The following is a 22724-nucleotide window of genomic DNA, read 5'->3' as shown; positions in this document are numbered from 1 at the left end:
TCATTTATATTTATATATTTGGCACTTTTCACATGCTTTATTTGGGTACACAAAACTTTGCTAATACTTGAGACACTTGAGGTAGACATAGAAATACTTGTATTCTTCCGAAATACACTTGATGCATATTAAAATCATGAGACTCAGATTGTTGGTAATTAAATTATGCTTATCAATAAACTATGAGTAAGCTGAAAAGTTAGAAAATTCAAAATGTTCCAAGATGCTGCTTCATCAGCTACACTTTATGATAAGAAGTGAATGAGTTGTGAATTATTTATGTGAATGATTGATTCTTGAGCCAAATTAATTGTGAATTTGAACTTACACACATTTTTAGTATTTTACATGACTTTTGAGTATTACAGATGTTCCTAAAACACGCATTGACCCACAAATGTAAGCAGCAATTACTGGTCAACCTTCCTATACTTTTCTAGCTTCCACGGTAAGTGCTGAATGAAAACGGGGAAAGCAATAAAGGAACATGAAAATGTTCCCTCTTCTGTGACTCTTGGATCTCAAACACAATGGATACATATGGAAAGAAGCCTCTTGGATTATACTTTCCTGTGTTGAAACTTATCCTGTATATCCCAGGAGTAACATTGTCAACTATGCTCATCAGTTGACCGCTGCGGCCATCTGAGTCCGTCTTCGATGACCCTTGAAACACCCAACCGCCATTGTCTGAGGCGCCAAATTCTGGGCGAGACTGAGCACCTCTCCACACCTCTAAGAGTACATCAATACCAGCAGCTGGACCACCTCGCGAAGTGTCCAACACATGAGTGGTAATGGGCGGGCGGGTTCTAGCCGGAGCTTGGATTGATTTTCCTACTGGACTCTCCGAAGCTGCAGTCACATGCCCACCAATAATGCTTATACGATCTTCTAGCATTGGGAAAGTTTAAGAATCAAAATAGATCCAGGATTTCAGGAATGCTCAAATTATGAATTTTTTGATGCAAAACATTTGGAAAGACTACACATTGTGGGCTTGTGGCAACCATTAACACAATTGTAATTTCCCAAGGAAAAGTAAAGTATGAGCTATCCAGCAAACAAAAATACCCAATTAATCCTCGGTCAGGTCGATCAGGGTAGTCAGTTATACAACCCGGATGTATAAAATTTTAATGAAACCATGACAATAAGGAAGTACCTTCTGCCTTTTTGGCAAACATGGTAGAATCTTTATCAGTTGTGGACGGGATGCTTTCTTTACTTGAAAAGAGCTTTGCAAGGCGTAGTTCTGTAATTTTCATTTGCTCCTCAGCTGCAATCTCGAATTCAACAATTGGCCTGTTTGTATAACGTCTCTGCACAACGTGACAACATATTGATTTAAAATTTAATTGCGAAGTGTTATATATCAGCATTTTCCATTTTTTATCACTCAAGTTTTCACTAGAGAAAGGTAAAAAAATATTTCAGGTCCCAATATAGACTACACATTTTTAGTTAATGAATTATGCACAGATAATAGACAATGAGTGAAAGCCTCCAATAAAGGAAGACGCTGGGTACTAAACTACTAATGTCTTTCAAAACCTGGTGTTTTCCATTTTTAATCACTCAAGTTCCTTGACTTCTGCACTGACAAAGTGATGATAGACAATAGAGGAGAGTGAAAGCCTGCAAGAAAGGAAGATTCCAGGTCCTAATGTCTCTCAAAACCTGGTAATATGAGAACCATGTCCAACCAAAAATAACGAGTTATCTACCAGTTATTTCAGATCCAAGAAAGGCACCCATTCTATCTCTTGAAACGGTTGATTTAAAAATAAATTCAGAAGAATCTTAAGCTCAACCTTCTAAAATAATTCATCATTTCCTTTTTTGTCTTCCATCAAGAAAAATAAATAAATAACTAAACACATAGTCATGGACAGTGGCATTGGATGAACTAAATAATTAATTAAAAATAAAAACATGGATATACAAAAACAGAGGATTTCAAATTCCAATGTACCTTCAGTTCAGCAAGTATCTCATCAGTGCTCCTCCCGGATGCACATATGAGAAATACAAACCCAAACTTTTCCCAGTACCGAACATTCCATTCAGATAGTTCCTACAAATTTCAAATTAAACACATTTTAGAAGGCTAATCTTCATTTATAAACTCTAAAAACAACATTTGAAATCCCCCTCTAGCCTACCCCATCCAAAGCCCAATTTGTTTAATCGACATATGCTCCCTCCACAATAATAACAGCACTACCAAGCCAAGTGATGATGCAACTCCAAAATATGAAACATGCAAAATCAGAAGCCATACATAATAACTTTGTAACAAGTAAGAGAATACACCTCCCCAGAGACGGATTCTTTTACACGATTCAATACTCTTATTCGAAATAATCTAAAGTAACCTGACAGCAGAGATCTATAAGTTCTCTTATATTTCATAGTAGAGCATACAGAAACTAAATTGACTTTTGTTCACAAGAAGCAACAGCAAGCAAACCTGTAAGCTAGAACCAGTAGCAGTTGCAAGAGCAGTTGATTGTTCTCCTTTACTCCACCTACACAATAGTTTGGTGCAAAAATCATTACCATTAACACTTATTGAACTCAGTGAAACAAAAACCGGAAGAATCACTCAACTGGCCGAATTCCAATAGTTTTATGAAATTATAAGCAACGACAAACAATTACCAATCAAGAGGGAAAAAAATCTTAATTACAAGTATTCCTTTCTAGAGAAATCAGCATCACAGTATCCTAGTGTCATATGAGCAAAAGTGCTTAAAATAATCACACATATCTTCCTCTTTTTTCCATTTCTCTGTTTTATCAAAATGCAAATGCTATATATTTTCTTATAGAATAGTTTTTTTGCTGAGGCATTACTCGGCATCTTTCATTTGATAGATTTACATTCCTTTGTGCTCATCCTATATATATTTGTAACGATTATGATGAAAAACACTCAACAAGTGAATTCATACACACAGTTTTAGTCTCTTCTTATCTTTTCCGCAATCTCTCCTTAGATCGTCTAAACATGTAGCAGAAATTAAACTCAAACTCTGAAGTAATTCACAGTAAAAAAAATGCGTAATCTTCGTGCATTCGAGTTCAATTTTAAAAGAGTCAACGCCAAAAAAAACACAATAAAAAGAAAGAAAAATAAAAGAGTGAAGTGGTGAGAGAGGAAAGAAAGCGAACTGAGCACTGGTTTGAGAGGCATGAGAGGGAGCGTGTTGTTGACCGATCTGAGGGTGAGCAGAGAAAGCTTGAAGCCAACCGTTAACATCAACGGTGTTGAACCAAACGTCTCTGGCAACAGAAATTGCGTGCTCCAGTGATGAGAAGGGAGAGGCGAAAGCCATGTGTTTGGCGAATGTGGTGCTTCCGCAGCATGATAGAAAATCCTTCTCTTCGAAACTCGCCGGCACCGCCATTCGATCTCTCTTCTTCACTCGGTTTTGTGAGATTCTGTTTGAGGATCTGCTGCGACTCAAGAGAGTGAGAGTCAGTTGGGGGAATATCACTAATAAACACAATAAAATCAATCGTTAAAATCACTAATCCAGTGATCTTATTCGGAACACCGCACTATGCCACGTTAAAGCCATTTTCCAAAAGGATTAAATTCCCAAAATGGCCATGAGATTGACGCGGTTGATATATTTGCATCATTATTTATTTTTCTTTTAAAATTTTATTTAAATAGTTAATAATTTTTTGTTTTATGAGCAATAAAATCATAAATTAGTAAAAAGTACTTTAAAATACTCTGAACAATTTTATGTCCGAAGATTTTGAAGATAAACCAAGCAAAATAAGGTCCAAGATAAGCAAAAAAAGGATTAGAACACAAATTACAAGCAAGTTCTGAAATTGAATTAGTCATCAAACTGCTCTAATTTCTGATTTACTAATATACTAATTAATTCAATCGTAGTTCTAATCAAAAATATTATTTTATAATAAACATTTGATTCTATAAAAATTCAATAAATAAAGCAACTAATTTTAAACACTCTTTTGCTGTATGTTTTTACCTAAAAAAATCATAAATAACTAATTCTATGAATAAACAAACTACAATGATACAATGTCAAAAATTAAGTATAATTCTTACCGAAAGTGAGAAACATAATTTAGTTATGCTCAGCCATCAGACTATTATGATGAAATAGAAATGAATACACAAAACATTATTATTCAGCACATAGAGACAAATTTGATTCTCAAAGCCATATAATTGTGGGTAATACTACGGTGCTGAAAAGAAATTTTTTTAGTTGGTGCCGAAAGTATGTGTCATAAGAAAAAGAACAACATGTGTCTATGTTGTTAATAAAGTCCTAGACAATTTTATAATGTGCCAGAGAGTATTATATGATATAATTAATTAGATAATCTCAACTCATGCGTTAATAAAAATGATTATGATTTTGAGTTTTTTTTTTATGGTCCAACAACAATTTAGTAAATAATTGGACTTACACTAAGGTTTGGATTTTTTGGTTGTATTATTGAACAAAGATGAAGTGATTAAAATATATGATGGGTTGTATTCGGAATGGAGTCATAAAGAAATTTTTTTAAAACATATATTTTAAAGTTTTTTATTGGGCTAAATTTTTTAAGTCACCAAAAATAAACAAATTTAGAATTTGAAATCATTAAAGATTTGAAAATAGATAACCAAGTTGGATTGGTCTAGTGGTTAGCTCACTAGTTCGCTTAAGTAAGTGTCAGGGATTCGAATCCCGCCTTGTGCATGCAGCAACCCATTGGCCAAACCAAAACTATGTTTGTTTATTCGAATTTTATAATTTTCTACTAATAATATTCAATAAATAACCCTTAAATTTTAGGAGTATATTTTTTAAATAAAATTACTTATTTTAAAATTTATTCTACAACATTAATTATCAATACTTTTAAATTAAAAAATTACAAATTTTAAATTTTTTATTTTTAAATATAAAACTAACTTTAACTAACAATAAAGTCATATTAAAGTAACATTTATAATATTTTGTCAATTTCTTATGCTAATTTTAATTTACTAAATAAATATTAAATTTTATTATAAACTTGATTAATTCAAAGAACTATTTAAATCATATTTTTAATAATTTTTTATCTAAAAATAATTTTGAATAATATAAACTAAATGACTTCTTAGTTTACTATAATCTATTTTAATATAAAAATTTGACAAACATAAACTATCTAATTTCAACTCATTTTTAATCAAAATTAATTTTATGCAACTTCTCATTTATAAACTTCAATCTATACACACATTTAGTAGTAATAAATTCTTTTTTAAAATTTGTTTTCTTTTGTCATAACAATTCCAATAACTAAATTAATAATTACCATTTCCCTCACTAAAAAAAACTGGATACTATGTCAAACTGATCAAAAAACATTTAGCCCAATAAAAAACTTTAAAAATATGTTTAAAAAAAGTTTTTTTATAACTCGATCCCCAATAACAAGGCATCATATATTTTAATTACTTCCTTTTTGTTCAATAATACAACCAAAAAACCCAAACCTTAATGTAAGCCCAATTATTTATTAAATTGTTGCTAGACCATAAAAAAACCCAAAATCATAATCATCTCCATTAGCGCATGAATTGAGATTATCTAATTAATTATATCATATAGTACTTTCTGGCACACTGTACACTGCAGAATTGTCTAAGACTTTACCAACAACATAAACACGTGTTGTTCTTTTTCTTATGACATATACTTTCAGCACCAACTTAAAAAATTTCCTTTCAGCATCATAGTATTACCCTATAATTGTACACACAAATAAATGACCGCAAGAATAACGAGGTATCCCCAGTAGAAATTATTCATGGCTAAATAAAATGTGCAATATATTGAACTATGGATCACAAACTATACAAGACAACAACTTCTGAAAAAAATTCTTGGAATTTGGTGGTGTTGATTTATTCTTATCAGCACAATCAACAATTTGAGATCCATCAACTCCACTTTGCTTTGCTTTGTTACACTCATCTAAGAAGGTATTGAATGCATCTTCAATATATTTAATTGCGTCCAAAACAGTCATGTTCTCAACTAACTTGTTAGGGTAGATGCTTTTTTTGTGATCTCCATTTAAAGTTGCTGCCATTTGTACCAATTCTTCCTGAAATTCGCTCAGCTTCGCCTGTTCTTGAGCACCAACCTCTCTTAATTTCGTCGGTTCAGGTAATTTCTCTGCAAAATTTTAATGAAAAACATAAAATATATTTTTTCCCCTTCTAAAATGCCTCTTTTATATATATAGCCTACAATTTTTCTTTTGTTATTTTCAAGTCTTAAACCTAAAGCTTCTTATCTAGATTATAAGTAATTTATTATCTTAACTAATTTTATTTTTATTAATTTTATGAGAGCACTTAATTTTATAAGATTTTTTAATTTTTTTATACGACTATGCTATGTGTATACCAAAATCAGCTACTAAAATTAGCCACCGATATAAAATACATGTTGGAATATAAATACACATTAAAAATAAATTAAACTATATTTATATTTAGACACAAATATATTGATAGCAGATTTTAGTGGCTGATTTTGGTGTACGAATAGCATTTTTTAACAAAAGACTATATTGATTCTACAAAACTCATAACACAATATCTTTTTTGACTATGCTATGTGTACATTAAAATTAGCCACTAATGTGAGCCACTAATATAAAATATATGTTAGAATACAAATACATATTGAAAATAAATTAACCACACATATATTTATACACAATATATTAGTAACTAATTTTAATAGCTAATTTTAATATATAAATATAATATTTTTGTATATTTTTATTAGATGTATGTAATTCTACTTGAGCATTATTATATCGGAAAATTTTGGGAGTATGCACATATTAACAATTTTGGCTAGTAATTAGCCGACAGAAACAATAAATTGTCTTTAACATAAAAAAAAACATTGTTTTATAGGTATAAATTTGGTGATATGAATGTAAAATGTGTTAATTTTTATGTGTATAAATTTTGTAAAAATAAATACAAATTATTATTGACTAATAACGATAATATTTACTAGTCACCTAGTATTATTGTTGTTATATATGTATTTGTTCTCTTTACCTGGACAATCTGCTCGGGGTGTAGATAAGGTTAAAAGAGAATCGAAAGTTGCAGCCCATGCATCACGTTTAGTGAGAAATTGAGGTAGCTTGTATATCTTCTTAACAGTTGCTGCTATTGAAGAATGTTCATACTGTGATGTAGGGAATGGTCCCAAAGGATTGTGTAACACTGCATACATACACAATACAATAATATTAATCTTTACGGCATAATCACAAACACAAGAAATGGGAATTAAAATAGTAATACTCATCGTTGAGTTTAAATCCAATGACACCACCTCATGAATATCAAACTTCAAATCATGGTTTTGCACCAAACTGGACTAATTGGTTCAACTAGCTTATTCGATTATATATATATATATATATATATATATATATATATATATATATATATATATCGACAATAGACCAATAAAATACTAAAAATCGGTCTGACTTTTATTGAAAAATGAATTCAAAAAATTAATTTTTAAATTGTTTTTCAAGATAATATATATGTTTTATATAAATAACATATATAGAGTTTATGACTAGTAGTTAAATAATTTTAATATCGTTCAAATTAAGATAACATTTTTTATCTTGAAACAAGATTCTTTCATTTTTATTTTTTAATTAAAAAGTTCTCAAATAATAAAGAAAAAGTTATGGTAGCCATCATACTCATAACATATAAAAACATAATAATCTATATATAATCAGTAAATATTATTATTTTTAGTCAATAATAATTTACACTCATTTATTTACAAGAATTTTATATACAAAAAATATATAATTTGTACTTATATTTATCAGAATTTACACACATGAATTAATATAGTTTATATTCATATTTTTTAGAATTTGTGCCCATAAATTATTAAAATTTATTTTTTAACAACAATTTAATATTGACATTAATTAAATAATAACAAAAAAAATACTAAAAATTAATGACTTTAAAAATTTCTCATAAAAAAATATATTATTATATTGTATTCAACTTTTGAACCTTTTAAATCATTGAACTTTTGATTTCAAAGCTACAAAAAGAGTTAAGTGTGATTTTAGTTTCTAAGGTATAGGCAAAAAAATGTTTTCGTCCCAATTTTTTTTATGTAAAATCATCCCTAAGATTTAAAATCGTCATTTTTATTTAAATGTTAAAATTTTGGACCAAATTAGACATAACAAAAGTTATAAAATTAAAAAAAAAAGAAAAATAAGAGAAGAAGAGTGTTTCTAAAGGAGGAAGGAAAGAAGAAGAAGAAGCTAGCTGACTACAATGCCTCTGCTTCCGCCGTCAAAAATTTAAAATCAAGTTAAATCTTAAACATGATTTTAAAACCAAGTTAAACCTTAGGAACCATTTTGTATAGAAAAAAAAGGTTAGAGACTGGAAAAAAATTTCCGACCTATATCTTAAAAGACTAAAATCATACTTAACCCTTACAAATAAAAGTTCGAATTTTAGAAACGTATCACAACATATTTGACCTTAAGAAATGGCTCACATATAAAACTCCACATAAATAATGCACTAACCTTTGCCAGGCTCAATCCATGGAGAAATAATGATGGCAGGAACCCTAACACCAAGCCTATCAAACTTGAACTTGAATGGATCAGGACCAACAATGTCATCAGGGCTAGGAACTCCTTCAACAGGAGTTGGAACATGATCATAGAAACCTCCATGTTCATCGTATGTGATCACAAACAGAATCTCCTTCCACTGAGGGCTACTCCTCAGTGCTTCATACACCTCCTTCACCAATTTCTGTCCCTCTCCCACATCATGGGGTGGGTGATCATCGTTCGCTGGATTGGATAAAAGATCAAAATATCTTGGTTCAATAACAACGTAGTTTTGTAACTTCCCTTCTTCGCAGTGCTTCTTGAATGAATCAAATGGGTGGAAGTTGTCTATGTATTTTAGTTTCCTAAGATTCCTGAAAGCAATGAAATGGTGAATTTATTAACAAAACTATTAGAATTAGTTAACTAGGTTTAGCCAGTGCTGCATCCAGAAGATTTGGCTAGCAGAAGAAGTTGATGAACAAAAATTTTCCATATCCAAAAGTTAGAAAATTTATGATGAATGATTATCAGTTGATTTTTATTGTGTTTTTATGATTCAGTATTTTTTTGGTTTCTAAAGTATTAGGCAAAAATTGAAATTGTTCCTAAACTCTTTTTTAATCAAATGTATTCTCAAGGTTAGAAATCATTTTAAATCATTCTTTTCTACTCCAAAATTATTTTTTGGACAAAATTATTATTGGCAAAAATAAAATTAAAAAACCCTTACTACCATAAAATATTAGACTATTTCATCAATTTTAATCTTTTTTATTACTTTCACCATGTCTTTTTAAATATTATCAAAATTTTTCATTCGTATTCATTATTTTCAACAACAATCAGAGACACAGATTGATGGGACCTAAGGTGGCCATGGTCTCCCAAAATTTTTCAAAAAAAATTAATAAATAGTAATAATTAATACTAAATATTTTTTATATATGATGTTAGAAGAAAAAAATATAGGTGGCAGAATTTTGTAAATTAAAATAATTAAAACGGTAAAACCTACAATATATATTGGGTATTTGGATTGTTGTTTATTACTTTTCTCTTTTTTAGTGGCTCTAATTATAAATTTGTGTAGATTTTTGGTCTTTTCATTTCAATTTTTTTCATACCAAAACTAACAAGACATATGAAGAAAAACCTACCATTGAAAATTTGAAGTGGACAACGAAATATTAATTACTGGATACACAACAAAGACTCAAAAAGGTATATCTCAATTTTTTAAGTTAATAACAATATCAAGTATTATTTACATTATTTATTTAAAATAATTAATTTATTTTCTTTTTTATAATGGACATACAGTGTTTAAATATTAAAGTGAGAGAAAAAGAAGAAACCAATTACAGGTCGGCCTTTATCGGAGTACGCAAAAAGCAGCCTGTAAGTGAGAAGTTGTTGCACAGTCTAAAAATTGGCTCAAACGTCTCACAGTATAAGAGATATCGGATCTAGTGTTTGCGAGGTAAAGGAGTCGGCCGATGAGTTGTCTGTAACAGTATTGTCTATTAAAATGGTACCTGATTCCTTTGAGAATTTCTTACTATAATCAAATGGGGTAGAGAGAGGCTTGCAATCTAGATAACCAAAATTCCTGAGAAGGTCCATGGTGTACTTCCGCTGATAAATGTGAATTCCAAAATTAGAGCGTGCTACTTCCATTCTCAAGAAGTATTTGAGATCACCAAGATCCTTTATTTTGAATTTGTCATCCAAATTTTGCTTGATGGAATTGATTTCACCAATGTCATCCTCGGTTAAAACCAAGTCATCAACATATACTAGAATGACAGTGAAGCTTTCAAATTGTTTCTTGATGAAGAGTGAATGATCATAAAAAAACTATTTATAACCAACATCCACAAGAGTCTGAGTGAGCTTAATATTCCATTTCCTACTTGCTTGCTTAAGTTCGTATAGAGACTTTTGTAATTTACAAACCAAACCTGGTTGTGAAATAACCAAACCAGGCGGTATCTTCATATAAACTTCCTTGTCCAAATTTCCATGAAGGAAGGCAGTGTTGACGTCTAGCTGTTTCAAATGTCATTTCTTTGTCACTGCTAATGCTAACATTACTTGTAGGGTAGTCATTTTTACAACTAGACTAAAAGTATCACCATAATCTACTCCTTGCACTTGAGTGAATTCTTTTGCAACTAGCCTCGCTTTATACCTCTCTATGGTGCGATCGGGATTGAATTTTACCCGAAAAATTTATTTGTAACCCACAGCCTTCTTATCTTTTGGGAGTTCAATGAGACACCAAGTTCTATTCTGATCTAGAGCTGTCAATTCATCTTGTATTTTCTTTCTTCAACATTCATGTGCAGCCGCTTTCTCATAAGTGCTAGGTTCTGGATTTGAGGTGATGACTAGAGAAAGTGACTTATATTTTAGGGTTAGTTTATCATATGACAAGTGTTGTGAAATAGGATATAAAGAGTTAGAGTTGGAAAAATTGCTAGAGTGAACTGTGTGGGTTGTCATACAATGATAGTCCTTCAAATAAGCAGGCAGCTTCTTGACTTTTTAAGATTTTCGAGTAATACAGTCATGTGTGATGTCAGAGTGTTGTGATGCAGGTGCATTATTAGTGTGTGGTGTGGTAATGGGTACAATGGTGTGTGAGAAAATTAGTGAGTGCACTGAGTTTGGGAAATGCTCATTTGAATCTGTGAGTGTGGTATGTGTGGGTGATTGCAAATGATGTGTGAATGGTATATCATATTAAAAAAAGATCAATGCATTGTGGAGTATGAGTGGGTACCACAAGAATGTCAGTGCTAGTGAAATGTAAAAATGGAAAATAAGTTTCATAAAAAGTTACATTTTTTGATATGAAAATTTCCTTTAATTTTAAATCAATAAGTTGAAAACCCTTTGTTCTTAATTTAAAATCGAGAAAATCTGTTTTTCTGACACTTGGGTCTAATTTTGTTCTTGAATTTGTTAATGTGGAGGGATATGTAAGAGAACTAAATATTCTTAAATAGGAAAGATCAGGTAAGTTACCATACAAAAACTTGTAAGGACTAGCATTATCCAGGTTATTGCTGGGCAGCCTATTAATTAGGTGAATGGCGTGAGCAACTGCGTATTGCCAAAAATAATATGAAATTCCTGATTGAAATAGTAGTGCTCTAGAAACATCTAAAATGTGCTAGTATTTTCTCTCTACAATTCCGTTTTTCTTTGGTGTTTCTACACAAGAAGTTTGGTGTAAAATTCCAGTTAATGCAAAAAAGGATTTTAGAGTAAACTCTGGCCCATTGTCAGTCCTTATACACTTAACTTGTTTTTCAAATTGTACTCTGACAAAATTTACAAAATTAATAACCAATTGTGATGCTTCAAATTTGCTTTTCATAAAAAAATCCAAGTGAATCTGCTCTTGCCATCCACCACAGTCAAAAAATACCTTTGTCCTTCATTGGAAGGGACAGAAATAGGACCCCAGATATCCATATGAACTAAGTCAAAACTATTTTATTTCAGTTGTACTAAAATTAAAAGATAATTTCTTTTGTTTTGCAAAATGACATGAATTACAAGGAATTTTTGAAGCACAACAATCTATAAAAGGATAATACTTCTTCAGAAAAATCAATTTATGCGTGGATATGTATCCTAATCTAAGATGCCAAATGTTGTTGTACTCACTATATGAAGGTGTGGTGTGATGAGTAGTAGTCGTAGTTGTCGCCAATAAAGCTTGCTTTGTTGGAAGAGAGAGAAAGTGAGAGAATTCTGATTCTCTACTCATTGTATATAACCCTTCTATACACTTAGCAATGCCAGTCATCTTTTATGTGGATTGATCTTGTATATCACAACACTTATCATTGATTAACAGTTCACAATGTAAGTTTGAGGTTAACTTTGACACAGAGATCAGTTTAAAATTAAAAGAAGGAATGTATAAAACATTTTTGAGAAAAAAAATTTTAGAGAATGTGATTGTGCCAATGATGGTGCTAACAGTTTTGGTCCTATTTGACAATATCATATTGATTCGAGCAATATTTTGAAAGATTGCAAAATTTTTAGTCAAAAGTCACATGATATGTTGCACCGGACTCAATGACCCATAGTGCAAATTTTGGAGTGATAATACTCATAATTCTCGCATTAAAATCTAATGCAATGGTTTTACTTGGAGTGGAAGTTTGAATAAAATTAGTCAAAATTTGATTTGCATTATGAGGTTGTTGCTGCACACTTTTGTCTTTGATCAACTCTAACAAGGCAAATCTTTGCTCTGGAGTAAACCCAGATATTGATATTCCAGTGTTCTCTTTGAGACAATTGAGCTGAAATTATTTGTCACTGAGTATATTATCATGCCCCTCACTGATCATGTTATTGATGATGGTGTTATATTGCTGCTGTCCTTGATAGAAATGGGAGGAGTACCATGCTTCTTATAGCATACATCTTCTGTGTGGCCTTACTTGTTACAATGAGAGCATGCCAATGTAGTTTCACGACCTCTACAATAGGAGGATTTGTTTACCATGTTTGCCATTTTTGAGAAATCAATGAATCACAGAGTAATAAAGATTCAGATCTTCTTCCTTCCAACTCGTTGATCGGAACAGCTATGTTCACCAAGAAAGAATCTTGCAAAATAGCCGCTCATCAAACTCTATTGGATGAGTTTGAAAGAAGAGGTAAGAATGGGGGAAAGAAAATGTCGAAAGAAAAATTAGGGATAGAAAGAAAATCGCAAAATTGGATTGGATCTCAATTCACAACTTTTTTTTTCAATTTGATTCACAGCTTGGTTGCTCTCCACGCTCACCACACCATGAAGAAAATCTCATGCTCTAAACTGTTCAAGCTATGATGTTGATGGTTTGATGAACCAGAAGGCATTAAGAGAGGGAGAAAAATAAGTTTTTCTCATTGTTGAAGAGAATAAAAAATTCTCCTTAGAAAATATTTGTTGAGTTATTACACCTTATATACTATGTACTCTTTATGTACTTTCACTAAAAAATAATTACAATGGTAAGCCTATTATTGATAAAAAAAATAATCTAGGTAACAGAAAACTCAATAGAATTATTTTTGGGTGAGACTTGGAACAAAAAATAAGGTAAATCAATAACTTTATTTTTGGTTATTATACATTTGTGTTTCTAAAATTATTTGTTATTGCTCGGTAGGTTTTATATATTTTTTTAAATAACATATATGCAATTATTTTTGTTTTTTTTTTTTTGCTAGATAATTCAAGTTAAGTTAAAAATTTTAAAGATGAAAATAATTCACTCATTTTTCAAGAGAAAAGAGAGAATACATGATGAATAAAATTTAACTTCAAATTCTTTGAGTAATGTTCAAAATATTATTGAACAACCTAAGATAAAACCTGTGACACAATTTGTTGAGCAAGATATTCAACCACCTGCTTCCAAAATAACAAGGACTGAAATAGATCAAGTTAACATTGATACAATGATGCGTGATCCCGAAAAACGTTTCCAAATTTGAAATTATCCTATCAATCAACAGATGAAACCCATAGAGCATATATAAAGTTTGGACCGTATCAATTTATTATGGATGAGTACCTTCTTTCTGGTCTTGAAAGTCATGCTCATCGTTTCAATGCTCATTGGTTTAAGAGTTTTTTTTACTAGAATATTCATCAGAAGTGGATGCTGCATTTTATTTTTCATGTTATTTATTTTCTAGAAAATCAAGTCCATTCACATCTGGAGGATTTTGCAATTGGAAAAAAGTGAATAATGAAAAGGATGGTGCATAGCAGGGGCGGAGCTAGGTACAAGCAAAGGGGGGCAATGGCCCCCCCTAATTTTAATTTTTTACATGTAAATTATATATAAATTTCAGTTTAGCCCCCCCTTAAAATTTTATTTTAGTCTTATTTTATTGTGTAAATATTTTTTGCCCCCCTCCAATATTTTTTCTAGCTCCGCCCCTGGTGCATAGTGTGGGTGTTGCCGCTAGTTCACTGCTGGTGCTATTGGAGTTTCTCAAGTGTGGGTGTTGTTGCTTTAACTGTTATTATAGCTGCTGCCATTGTTGCCACCAAGTTCTTTCATGGTTTGTCGAACTAGTTCTGGTGATACCAAAGTCTCTCACCAATTTTGATGCTGCTACAAAGAATTTTACCGTCACTGAACTGATTGTGATTTCTGAATTGTGCTAAACTTTTTCCATCTCTTTTTAATGCTCCACTTTTCTTTTGTTTATCAATTCACAATCCAAATTTAAAATTGAGTGTTGTTGCTGCCATTGTTATTCACTACAAAAAACGCTAAATATCGACAGATTGGCTGTCAAATTTAGGATTGGCTATTAGCAACGGGTCTACCGGCAACGGATCAAGCAATAAATTTGTCCGATAAAAAAAAATACTGTTGGATTAGATTTTTTGCCCGTAAATACGCCGAAAATATTTAGAGGGAAGAACAGAAAATTTAGCACATTTTGTGTCGCCGAATTTATCGACGGATTAATGAAACATAGTATTTTGCCACGCACAATGGATTCCTGTCGGATTTATCCGCCGCTAAATCCAACAGTAAAATTGGCCCTAAATTAGAATCGTGCGTCCTCTCACTCTCTCTCTCTCTCTCTCTCTCTCTCTCTCTCTCTCTCTCTCTCTCTCTCTCTCTCTCTCTCTCTCTCTCTCTCTCTCTCTCTCTCTCTCTCTCTCTCTCTCTCTCTCTCTCCCTCCAAACCACCTCCGACAGTCTTTCCGTCAGTGCCAGCTACCACCAACAGCCTCCAAAGAACGCATGGACTGGTCGCTACCACCATCAACTTGTATCGCATGGATCACTGTTGTGCTGTCGCCGATTTTGTCGCTGCTCGTCGAAGCTGCCTCCTTCCTCCTTTTAGGTAGGTTGTTCTTCTCTCTCTTCATATTGTATCCTACTTTACATCATTTTTTTAATTGAAACCCTAAATTTAACCCTCCAAATTAGTTACACCATTGCTACTGCACCATACATGCTGCTACTACCACGACGGAAAAGTTTTTTGTGCTGCCACTGTCCCAAGTAATTTATTCACTAAAAAAATTAGAATAGTTAAACATTAAATCCTAATTTATATAATTTTAATTAGGATTATTGGTAGAAGAGTTGGAATTAGTAATAGAGAGATAAATTTTTTTAGGAGTTATAATTATTTTTATAAATTTGTCCAAAAATTATATTTATAATATTAAGGACGATTTTAGAAAAAAAAATTATAAGGACAAAAAAGTTATTAACTCTTTTTTGTATTATCCATATATAAATATAAAAATAAAATATTATTTTAATTATAATACTTTTATAACAAATAAGTTATTTCTAACTATTATTTTATGTTAACAAATATTTTTATGAACACTGTAATAAAATTTAAAATTATCCTTTACTAATTTTTAGATGAATTTATTTTTAATAAAAATAATAATTTATATTTCATTTATATTCTTGTTCTTCTCCTCGTCCTATTATTATTAGTGTCTTTTTTCATTATGTTTCTCTTTTTTCTCTTCTTTTCTCTGAATATATATAAACTTTTAAATTTGATTTTTTTTAATTTAACTCTTATATTATAGGTATATGAAATTAAAAAATTATATTCAATTTTATACTTTAAATTTAAGAATTTTTAAAATTTATTTTGGTATATATTTATGTTATTTATATTTATTTATAATTTAATATATTATTTTATTATAATTTAGTTATTCTGATTAAACCCACAGTTAAATTAATTGAACTTCTAAACTAATAAATTAATGTTAGAATGATTCGATAATTAATTTAGCTTTCAAAATTGAGTTTTATATTGTTAAAAACGAAACTTTGTGAAAGTGCAAAATCTCCTATAAATTATAAATAAAATTTTTTACAAAATTAATTTATACTATCATTTAATAAATTTTTTAATATTAAATTTATATTGTCCAAAACTAATATTATAAAAAAGAGTCGAATTGCATCTTTGCTGCTAGTGTTACTACGAAAAAAGACATGACATGATACCGAATATAATGGAGTATGGCTTGCATATTTAATGTCCCCCACATTCATATAAGTTTGCCAGGCTGGCCGCTGGCAACATATATATCTATCTGTAATTAGGGGTGACAACGGATAAAATAAAATAAGATTGAATTTAACTCTAATTTTATTTATAAATTGAAATTTTTATATAAATTTAATCATATTTTACTTACAAATTGAAAACATTTTAACTCTAATTAATCTTATTTATTTTTAATTTGTGAGTACTAAATTCTATCTGTAAGTTATTAAAAAATGTAATAAATTAATAATAATTTAAAATAAAATTAACTTTTATATAAAAAAATATATTAAATTATTAATTAATAATTTTCTCTTAATGATTAAAAATTTTTTGTATTTAATAAAAAAAAATTTGTTTAATTTCCACTTAAAACAAACTTTATATAAATAATATATATATATATATAATACGAATTAATCAGATAAAATTGAGATTTAATCTGCACTCTATTTGACCTACATAAAAATTTTATCCAACTAAATTAGATCGAATTGAATATCTATAAATAAAGTGTATGATGTCACCTCTAACGGTAACAATCATGGTTTTGAAAACCAGACCACACCGGTCGGTTCGACTGGATTAATCGGAAACCGATCTTATGACCGACCCGGTTGACACGCAAAATCGTCTTGCAAAAAATCGATTTAAAAATCGGCCGAACCGGTGGTTAATTGGTGAACCGGCTGAACCGGCCAGTCAAAAAACTGGTTCTCTAGAAAAAACGTAAAAACCCCACCCCCAAAACACCCGACCCTCTCCCTTCTGTCTCACTCTCACATTCCAACTAAATCCCTAATTTGCCTAACTTTTGAGAGAAAATACCGCCGTCACCATAAGCTCCCAGCCACCGTCCCACTAGCCACCGTCAGTCCCCCAAGCCACCGTTAGCCCCCCAGCCGCCACCACTCTTCTCTTCCTCACTGTCTCTGTTTGTCATGAAGCTCCACCAGCCATCGTCACCCCCAGCTGCCGCCACTCTTGTGTTCACCGTCTCTGTGCTCGTCGTAAAGCCCGCCTCTGTGATCGTTGTCGTTGGCAGTGACAGAGGGTGCCGTCGTTGTCCTCGTCGTCGATCCTCTTCTCCTCTATGTCACGCAAACAGTTACTCAATCCTCTTCAAGCGCATCTCTCCTCCGTGAAATCACTGCTCGGGGACTCGCTGTCGCAAAATGATCCTCTTCCGAACTTACTCTATCACTGTCGTTTCTCCTTCGCCCCGTCTCTGGTAATAATTAAGCCACTGCTTTTTCAGTTTCAATTTCTAAGATTCTGCCTTCTAAATTGGGATTGTGTTCTGAGTTGGATTGCTGCTCATGTGGTTTTGAATTTAGTTTGGAGGTTAACTTTGGATTGTTTTGGTTAGGTTTTCTGTTTCTAGATTCTCTGGATTTGGATTTGGATTTGGATTTTGAATTTAGTCGTTTATTGAATGTTTAAGTTGTGAGTTGCTGAATGATTCTGTTCAATATTTTTTCCTGAGTTAATTTTGTTCATGATTTTTTTTGTTGTATGTTAAAGATAGAACAATTACAAAGTAGTCAACAGCCACCAGATGATTATTGATAATTGATAACTTACACTTACATAATGCACTGAAGGTGTTTAAACCTTTGCTCATTTGAATGATACATATCTTTTGTGCATTTGATTATGCCATTGATTCTTGTTAGTGGAAAAAATCTTTTCTCCTCCTAGTAGGAAAACACAGCCTGTTGCCCACCAAAATAAGAGGCCAGTTTTCCATTCTGTCGAAATCTAAGGAAGAATCAACTTGGTGGTATTATATTTGGTTGCAAGAACAGTACATTGAAAGAATGCTAATCTAAACAATTCTTTGGTTAGCCTTTTTTGCAACTGTTTGATTTTTATTATATTCTTTGTAATAGATACTAATAACAATTAAGATGTGATATTTTTATACTTATCCTTGTATACTAATAATCTGTTGTTTGTAAATTTCTAATATTAAATTATGAATAATTTATCATCTAAAATTGTGAAATTTTTAATTTTATTAGTTAGAAATTATTAAATTTATATATTTAAAATTATATATAAATTTTTTAATAATTTTAATTAATATTTAATTAAATCGGTTAAACTTCGGTTGAATCCCAATCGAACCAATAAACCATTAAACCAATAACCTTATTAGTTTATTGAACAATCCGATTCTCGCAATTTTGGTAACAACCCACTTCCACCATTATTTTACTTGGAACAAGAGATTCCACCAAATCATTGGCGCCTAAAGTATATTTATATATTTCGAAAAAAAAAATCATATGAATTTTTAAGGTAGATCATTGCATGTGTATCACGTTTACTTCAAAATTTGTTCTTCTTTTGAGCTGTAAGCCAATAAGGTTATATTTACTAAGAATATAATAAAGTTTAGGGTACAGTGCATGTCGCCCATAAATATTATGTAAACAGTACAACAACAATACTACATATATGATTGCTGATGTGTTAATATTCTTTAATTAATTTATGTATCAAAATCAATATCATACAATAATTACTTTTAACCTATACAGCATTAGTATAAAGATAATATTATATAGTTGTCCGGAAAAATTTCACTATAACTTAGTGTGTTGTGTGTTTGAAAATGTTTTACTACCATACGGTTTAACACTTATAATATAATTATTGTAGGAACTATCTAACTATAAACAATATCACTCACATATATTATAGGAACTATCTAACTATAAACAATATCACTCACATACCTCAAGAAAGATAATATTTTAATTTATTATTAATTACATTTAAGGTGATTTATATAAATTATATCATAATTATACATAATTTTTTAAAAATTAAAGAATTAAATTATTATATCATTAATTAGGTAATATATTTTTTTGAGGACACATATTTAAAAAATAATTCTAATAAAATAAAATTGTATGAGACATATAAGTCATTGTTAAATGTATTATTATTATTATTTGGTATTTGTATAGATGACAATAATATATTAATAATAATTTTTTTAAACACATATTTTAAACATAAATACAAAAAAAATGTATGTAGCACGGATACATACACTATTAATATAATTATTGGAAAAGCTTTTAACTATATCAGTACACATGTCAGTAATTTTTATAATTAAGATCGATAATTAAAAATTACTGAAACATCGGTATAGCATTACATTTGACAATTTTCCTAATTATTGCAGGAACTATCTAATTTGAGGAAGTTAATATTACTAAAAAAAACCTTTAATTAATAAAGAAGGAGAATAATATAATCACTTTTAGTTAACAAATTGCTCGTGGTTGGTGTAAGTGTGTAACTCTTGGGTTGTTGTGGACCTCGTGGTTGTATTTCTTTTAGTTTGTTTATGGAGGATGTTTAATTGTTTATGACTTCTACTCTTCTAGTGCTGGGGGTAGGTGTACTTAGATGCACCTGAACATTAGAGCAGGCTTTTATTTTTGTTATGTCTTTTATTTTGCTGAGATTCTTAGATTAAATGAGAAATTGTATTATATGTATTATTTTTTGGTATATTATTAAGTGTATATTTTTTTTTGGGTATAACAAAAAATAATTTATATTTTTAATTTTTTTTATCAATTAATTTAATATCATTGTGAAAACTTTACGCACTGAGATATACACAAAAATGTATATAATATTCTTCATCCGTTATATATATATTTAGTTGAAAAATAATATTTATGCCATTTTCTAAATATATATATTGTACATCTTACTTATTATATAATTAATATATTATATAATTTATTTTATTCATACAATAGTTTTATTTAAATAATATTTTATGAACATAAAATTAATTTTATTTATGTTGTCAACTTAAATTATATTTATATTTTAATATTCAAATTTTTTCAAAAAAAAATTTAAAATTAAACTAAATTGATTTGTTTCCCCTTCAAAGAAGATTAAGCCTCACTCTAAACTCCCCTAATTTACCAGTGTTAAACTCAAATTCTAATTATAAAATTAGTATCTCTTAATAGAATTTAATTTTGATGCAATGAGCATTCATGGGATTAATATAAAAAGGTAGTTAGATATGCTTGTGAAATTATTCTATAGACATCAAAATTAATTTTTTTTTAATAATAATAATAATTAAAAAAAAATCTGATAGCAACGAAGTAATTATTAACGAAGAAGAACAAGACGAACCTGTAGAAAAGCGTGATGGGTAGTGTCTGATAATAAATCCCAAAACTGAATCCATTCTCATCCAACGAATCAAATATCGTTTTCTGCGGCAGCCCTCCAACTAACTTCCCAGTGTCGTTGTTTGTCATTCCATACGACGTCGCAGAGTGTACGTACAGCCTGTTCGGTTGCGTCGCCGCGGGAACTGACGCAAACCAACTGTCGCAAACCGCAAACTCCTTAACCAACTCTGCATAGACCGGAACCCGGTCTGGTCTGAACCCATTCATAACCGCCTCCGTCCTCGGGGGCAGCTCCTCGTCGCCGTTCTTTGGCGGCTGCCTCACCGCATTTTGGACGAAGCCTTGCATTGTCGGCGGCAACTTATTCGCCGCCGAAGACTCACTCCATGGCTCTCCAAAGATTTGCTCGTAGATATCCTGGACGGCGTGTCCCGGGTCTGGATCAGTGTTGGCGGACCGGTCTCCAAATTGAATTCGGTTTGAGTTTGGGTCGGCGGTAGACATCGGATTTGATTCGGAACCGGTCACGCCATCGATCTCCGGGTTGAGGGACTTCATCCAACCAAGGATGTGGTCGAAGGAGCGGTTCTCCTGAACCAAAACGACAACGGTTTTGATTTTGGAGTGTCCTCCATTGTTGCCTGTGCTGGTTGAAGCCATGTTTGCGTGTGTTGACTGTTTGGTGTATTCTTCGATTTAGAAAGAGATAATCAGATAATCAGATAATTGAGCGGGTAAATATTGATTTAGATCACCTGCCTGTCACACGGTTTTATATTTTAGTTTATGTGTCTTCCCTATAAGAATCCGACACTTACTTTAAAATAAACCGGTTTTTTTATTTACAAAAAATATTATTTATATGCTAAAATCAGCCATTAAAATTAGTTACCAATGTATTTGTGTATAAATATATATGTGGTTTAATTTATTTTTAATGTATATCTGTATTTCAATATACATTTTATAATATGATTGATTTTAGTGACTAATTTTAATGTACACGTAACATAACTCTTTTATTTATATAAATATTAAAAATATTTTAATTCTCTAAATACGCACAACGAAAAAAATATTGCCAAAATACGCATAGTCAATTCACGTCAAGCATTTGCACAATGGATTTTGTTACTATTTTATAAGTAACACCGCAAAATGGATTCAAATTGTTATAACCATTTCTGATGTGTCATTCATAAAATGAAAGGGTCCAATTTTTGCTTTGTTGTCTGTGAAATGGAAAATGTCATTTTTGCTTCATCACCTGCAAAATAGATAAAGCAAGAGAGCATAATAAACAAAGAACAACAGTATGAGAAAAAAGTAGAATAAAAAAAAATAAAAAATAGAATAAATGAGATTTTTTTTTTTATGACAAATATATATAACATGAATTTTAATTTAAAGAGAAAAAAGATGTATTTTAAAAAAGAAATGAAGAATAAATAGTGCTAGAGAAGAAAGAAGAAGAAGAAAAAACTATGGACAATACATAATATAATAAGTTGTCATATATTAAATTAGATTGGACTTGATCCAATATTTTTTTAACATTATAATAAGAATAATAATAAATATTTAATAAAATCTAATTTATAATTTAAAGTGTCAATCTTGATTTATTATTTGAATATTATAATTTAAAAATTTATTAATATCTTTTTTATTAGTGTTTTTTAAATTTGTAAATTTTAACTCTTTAAATAATAACACAATTAAATAAATATTAGTTAATTACGTAAAAGTTATTTAAAATTTAAAATG

General features: G+C 30.4%; 2 protein-coding genes across 4 annotated transcripts; both read right to left on the bottom strand.

Annotated features, from left to right (window-relative positions):
- Positions 1-214: 214 nt before the first annotated feature.
- On the bottom strand, positions 215-3629 carry LOC112710281 (uric acid degradation bifunctional protein TTL). Of its 3 annotated transcripts, none has more exons than XM_025762442.3 (5): positions 3178-3629; positions 2474-2531; positions 1976-2077; positions 1166-1322; positions 215-891 (listed from the first exon to the last, which is right to left on the bottom strand). In XM_025762442.3, the coding sequence occupies exons 1-5, from the start codon at positions 3411-3413 to the stop codon at positions 437-439; spliced, it is 1008 nt and encodes a 335-aa protein (XP_025618227.1). In that variant the 5' UTR covers positions 3414-3629; the 3' UTR covers positions 215-436. The 3 variants fall into 3 exon arrangements, with proteins under 3 accessions (XP_025618227.1, XP_025618225.1, XP_025618228.1); XM_025762440.3 differs by having other exon boundaries at positions 215-894; positions 3178-3620; XM_025762443.3 differs by having other exon boundaries at positions 215-855; positions 3178-3620.
- A 1973-nt stretch (positions 3630-5602) lies between these two features.
- On the bottom strand, positions 5603-21713 carry LOC112710280 (non-specific phospholipase C3). The gene is made up of 4 exons (XM_025762439.3): positions 20956-21713; positions 8656-9062; positions 7121-7291; positions 5603-6215 (listed from the first exon to the last, which is right to left on the bottom strand). The coding sequence occupies exons 1-4, from the start codon at positions 21615-21617 to the stop codon at positions 5875-5877; spliced, it is 1581 nt and encodes a 526-aa protein (XP_025618224.1). The 5' UTR covers positions 21618-21713; the 3' UTR covers positions 5603-5874.
- Between the last annotated feature and the right edge of the window lie 1011 nt (positions 21714-22724).

Source organism: Arachis hypogaea, chromosome 9 (genome assembly GCF_003086295.3).
Source record: "Arachis hypogaea cultivar Tifrunner chromosome 9, arahy.Tifrunner.gnm2.J5K5, whole genome shotgun sequence".
Taxonomy (NCBI): domain Eukaryota; kingdom Viridiplantae; phylum Streptophyta; class Magnoliopsida; order Fabales; family Fabaceae; genus Arachis; species Arachis hypogaea.
The sequence above is the reverse complement of the archived record's forward strand: the minus strand, read 5'-3'. Positions and strand labels throughout refer to the sequence as shown.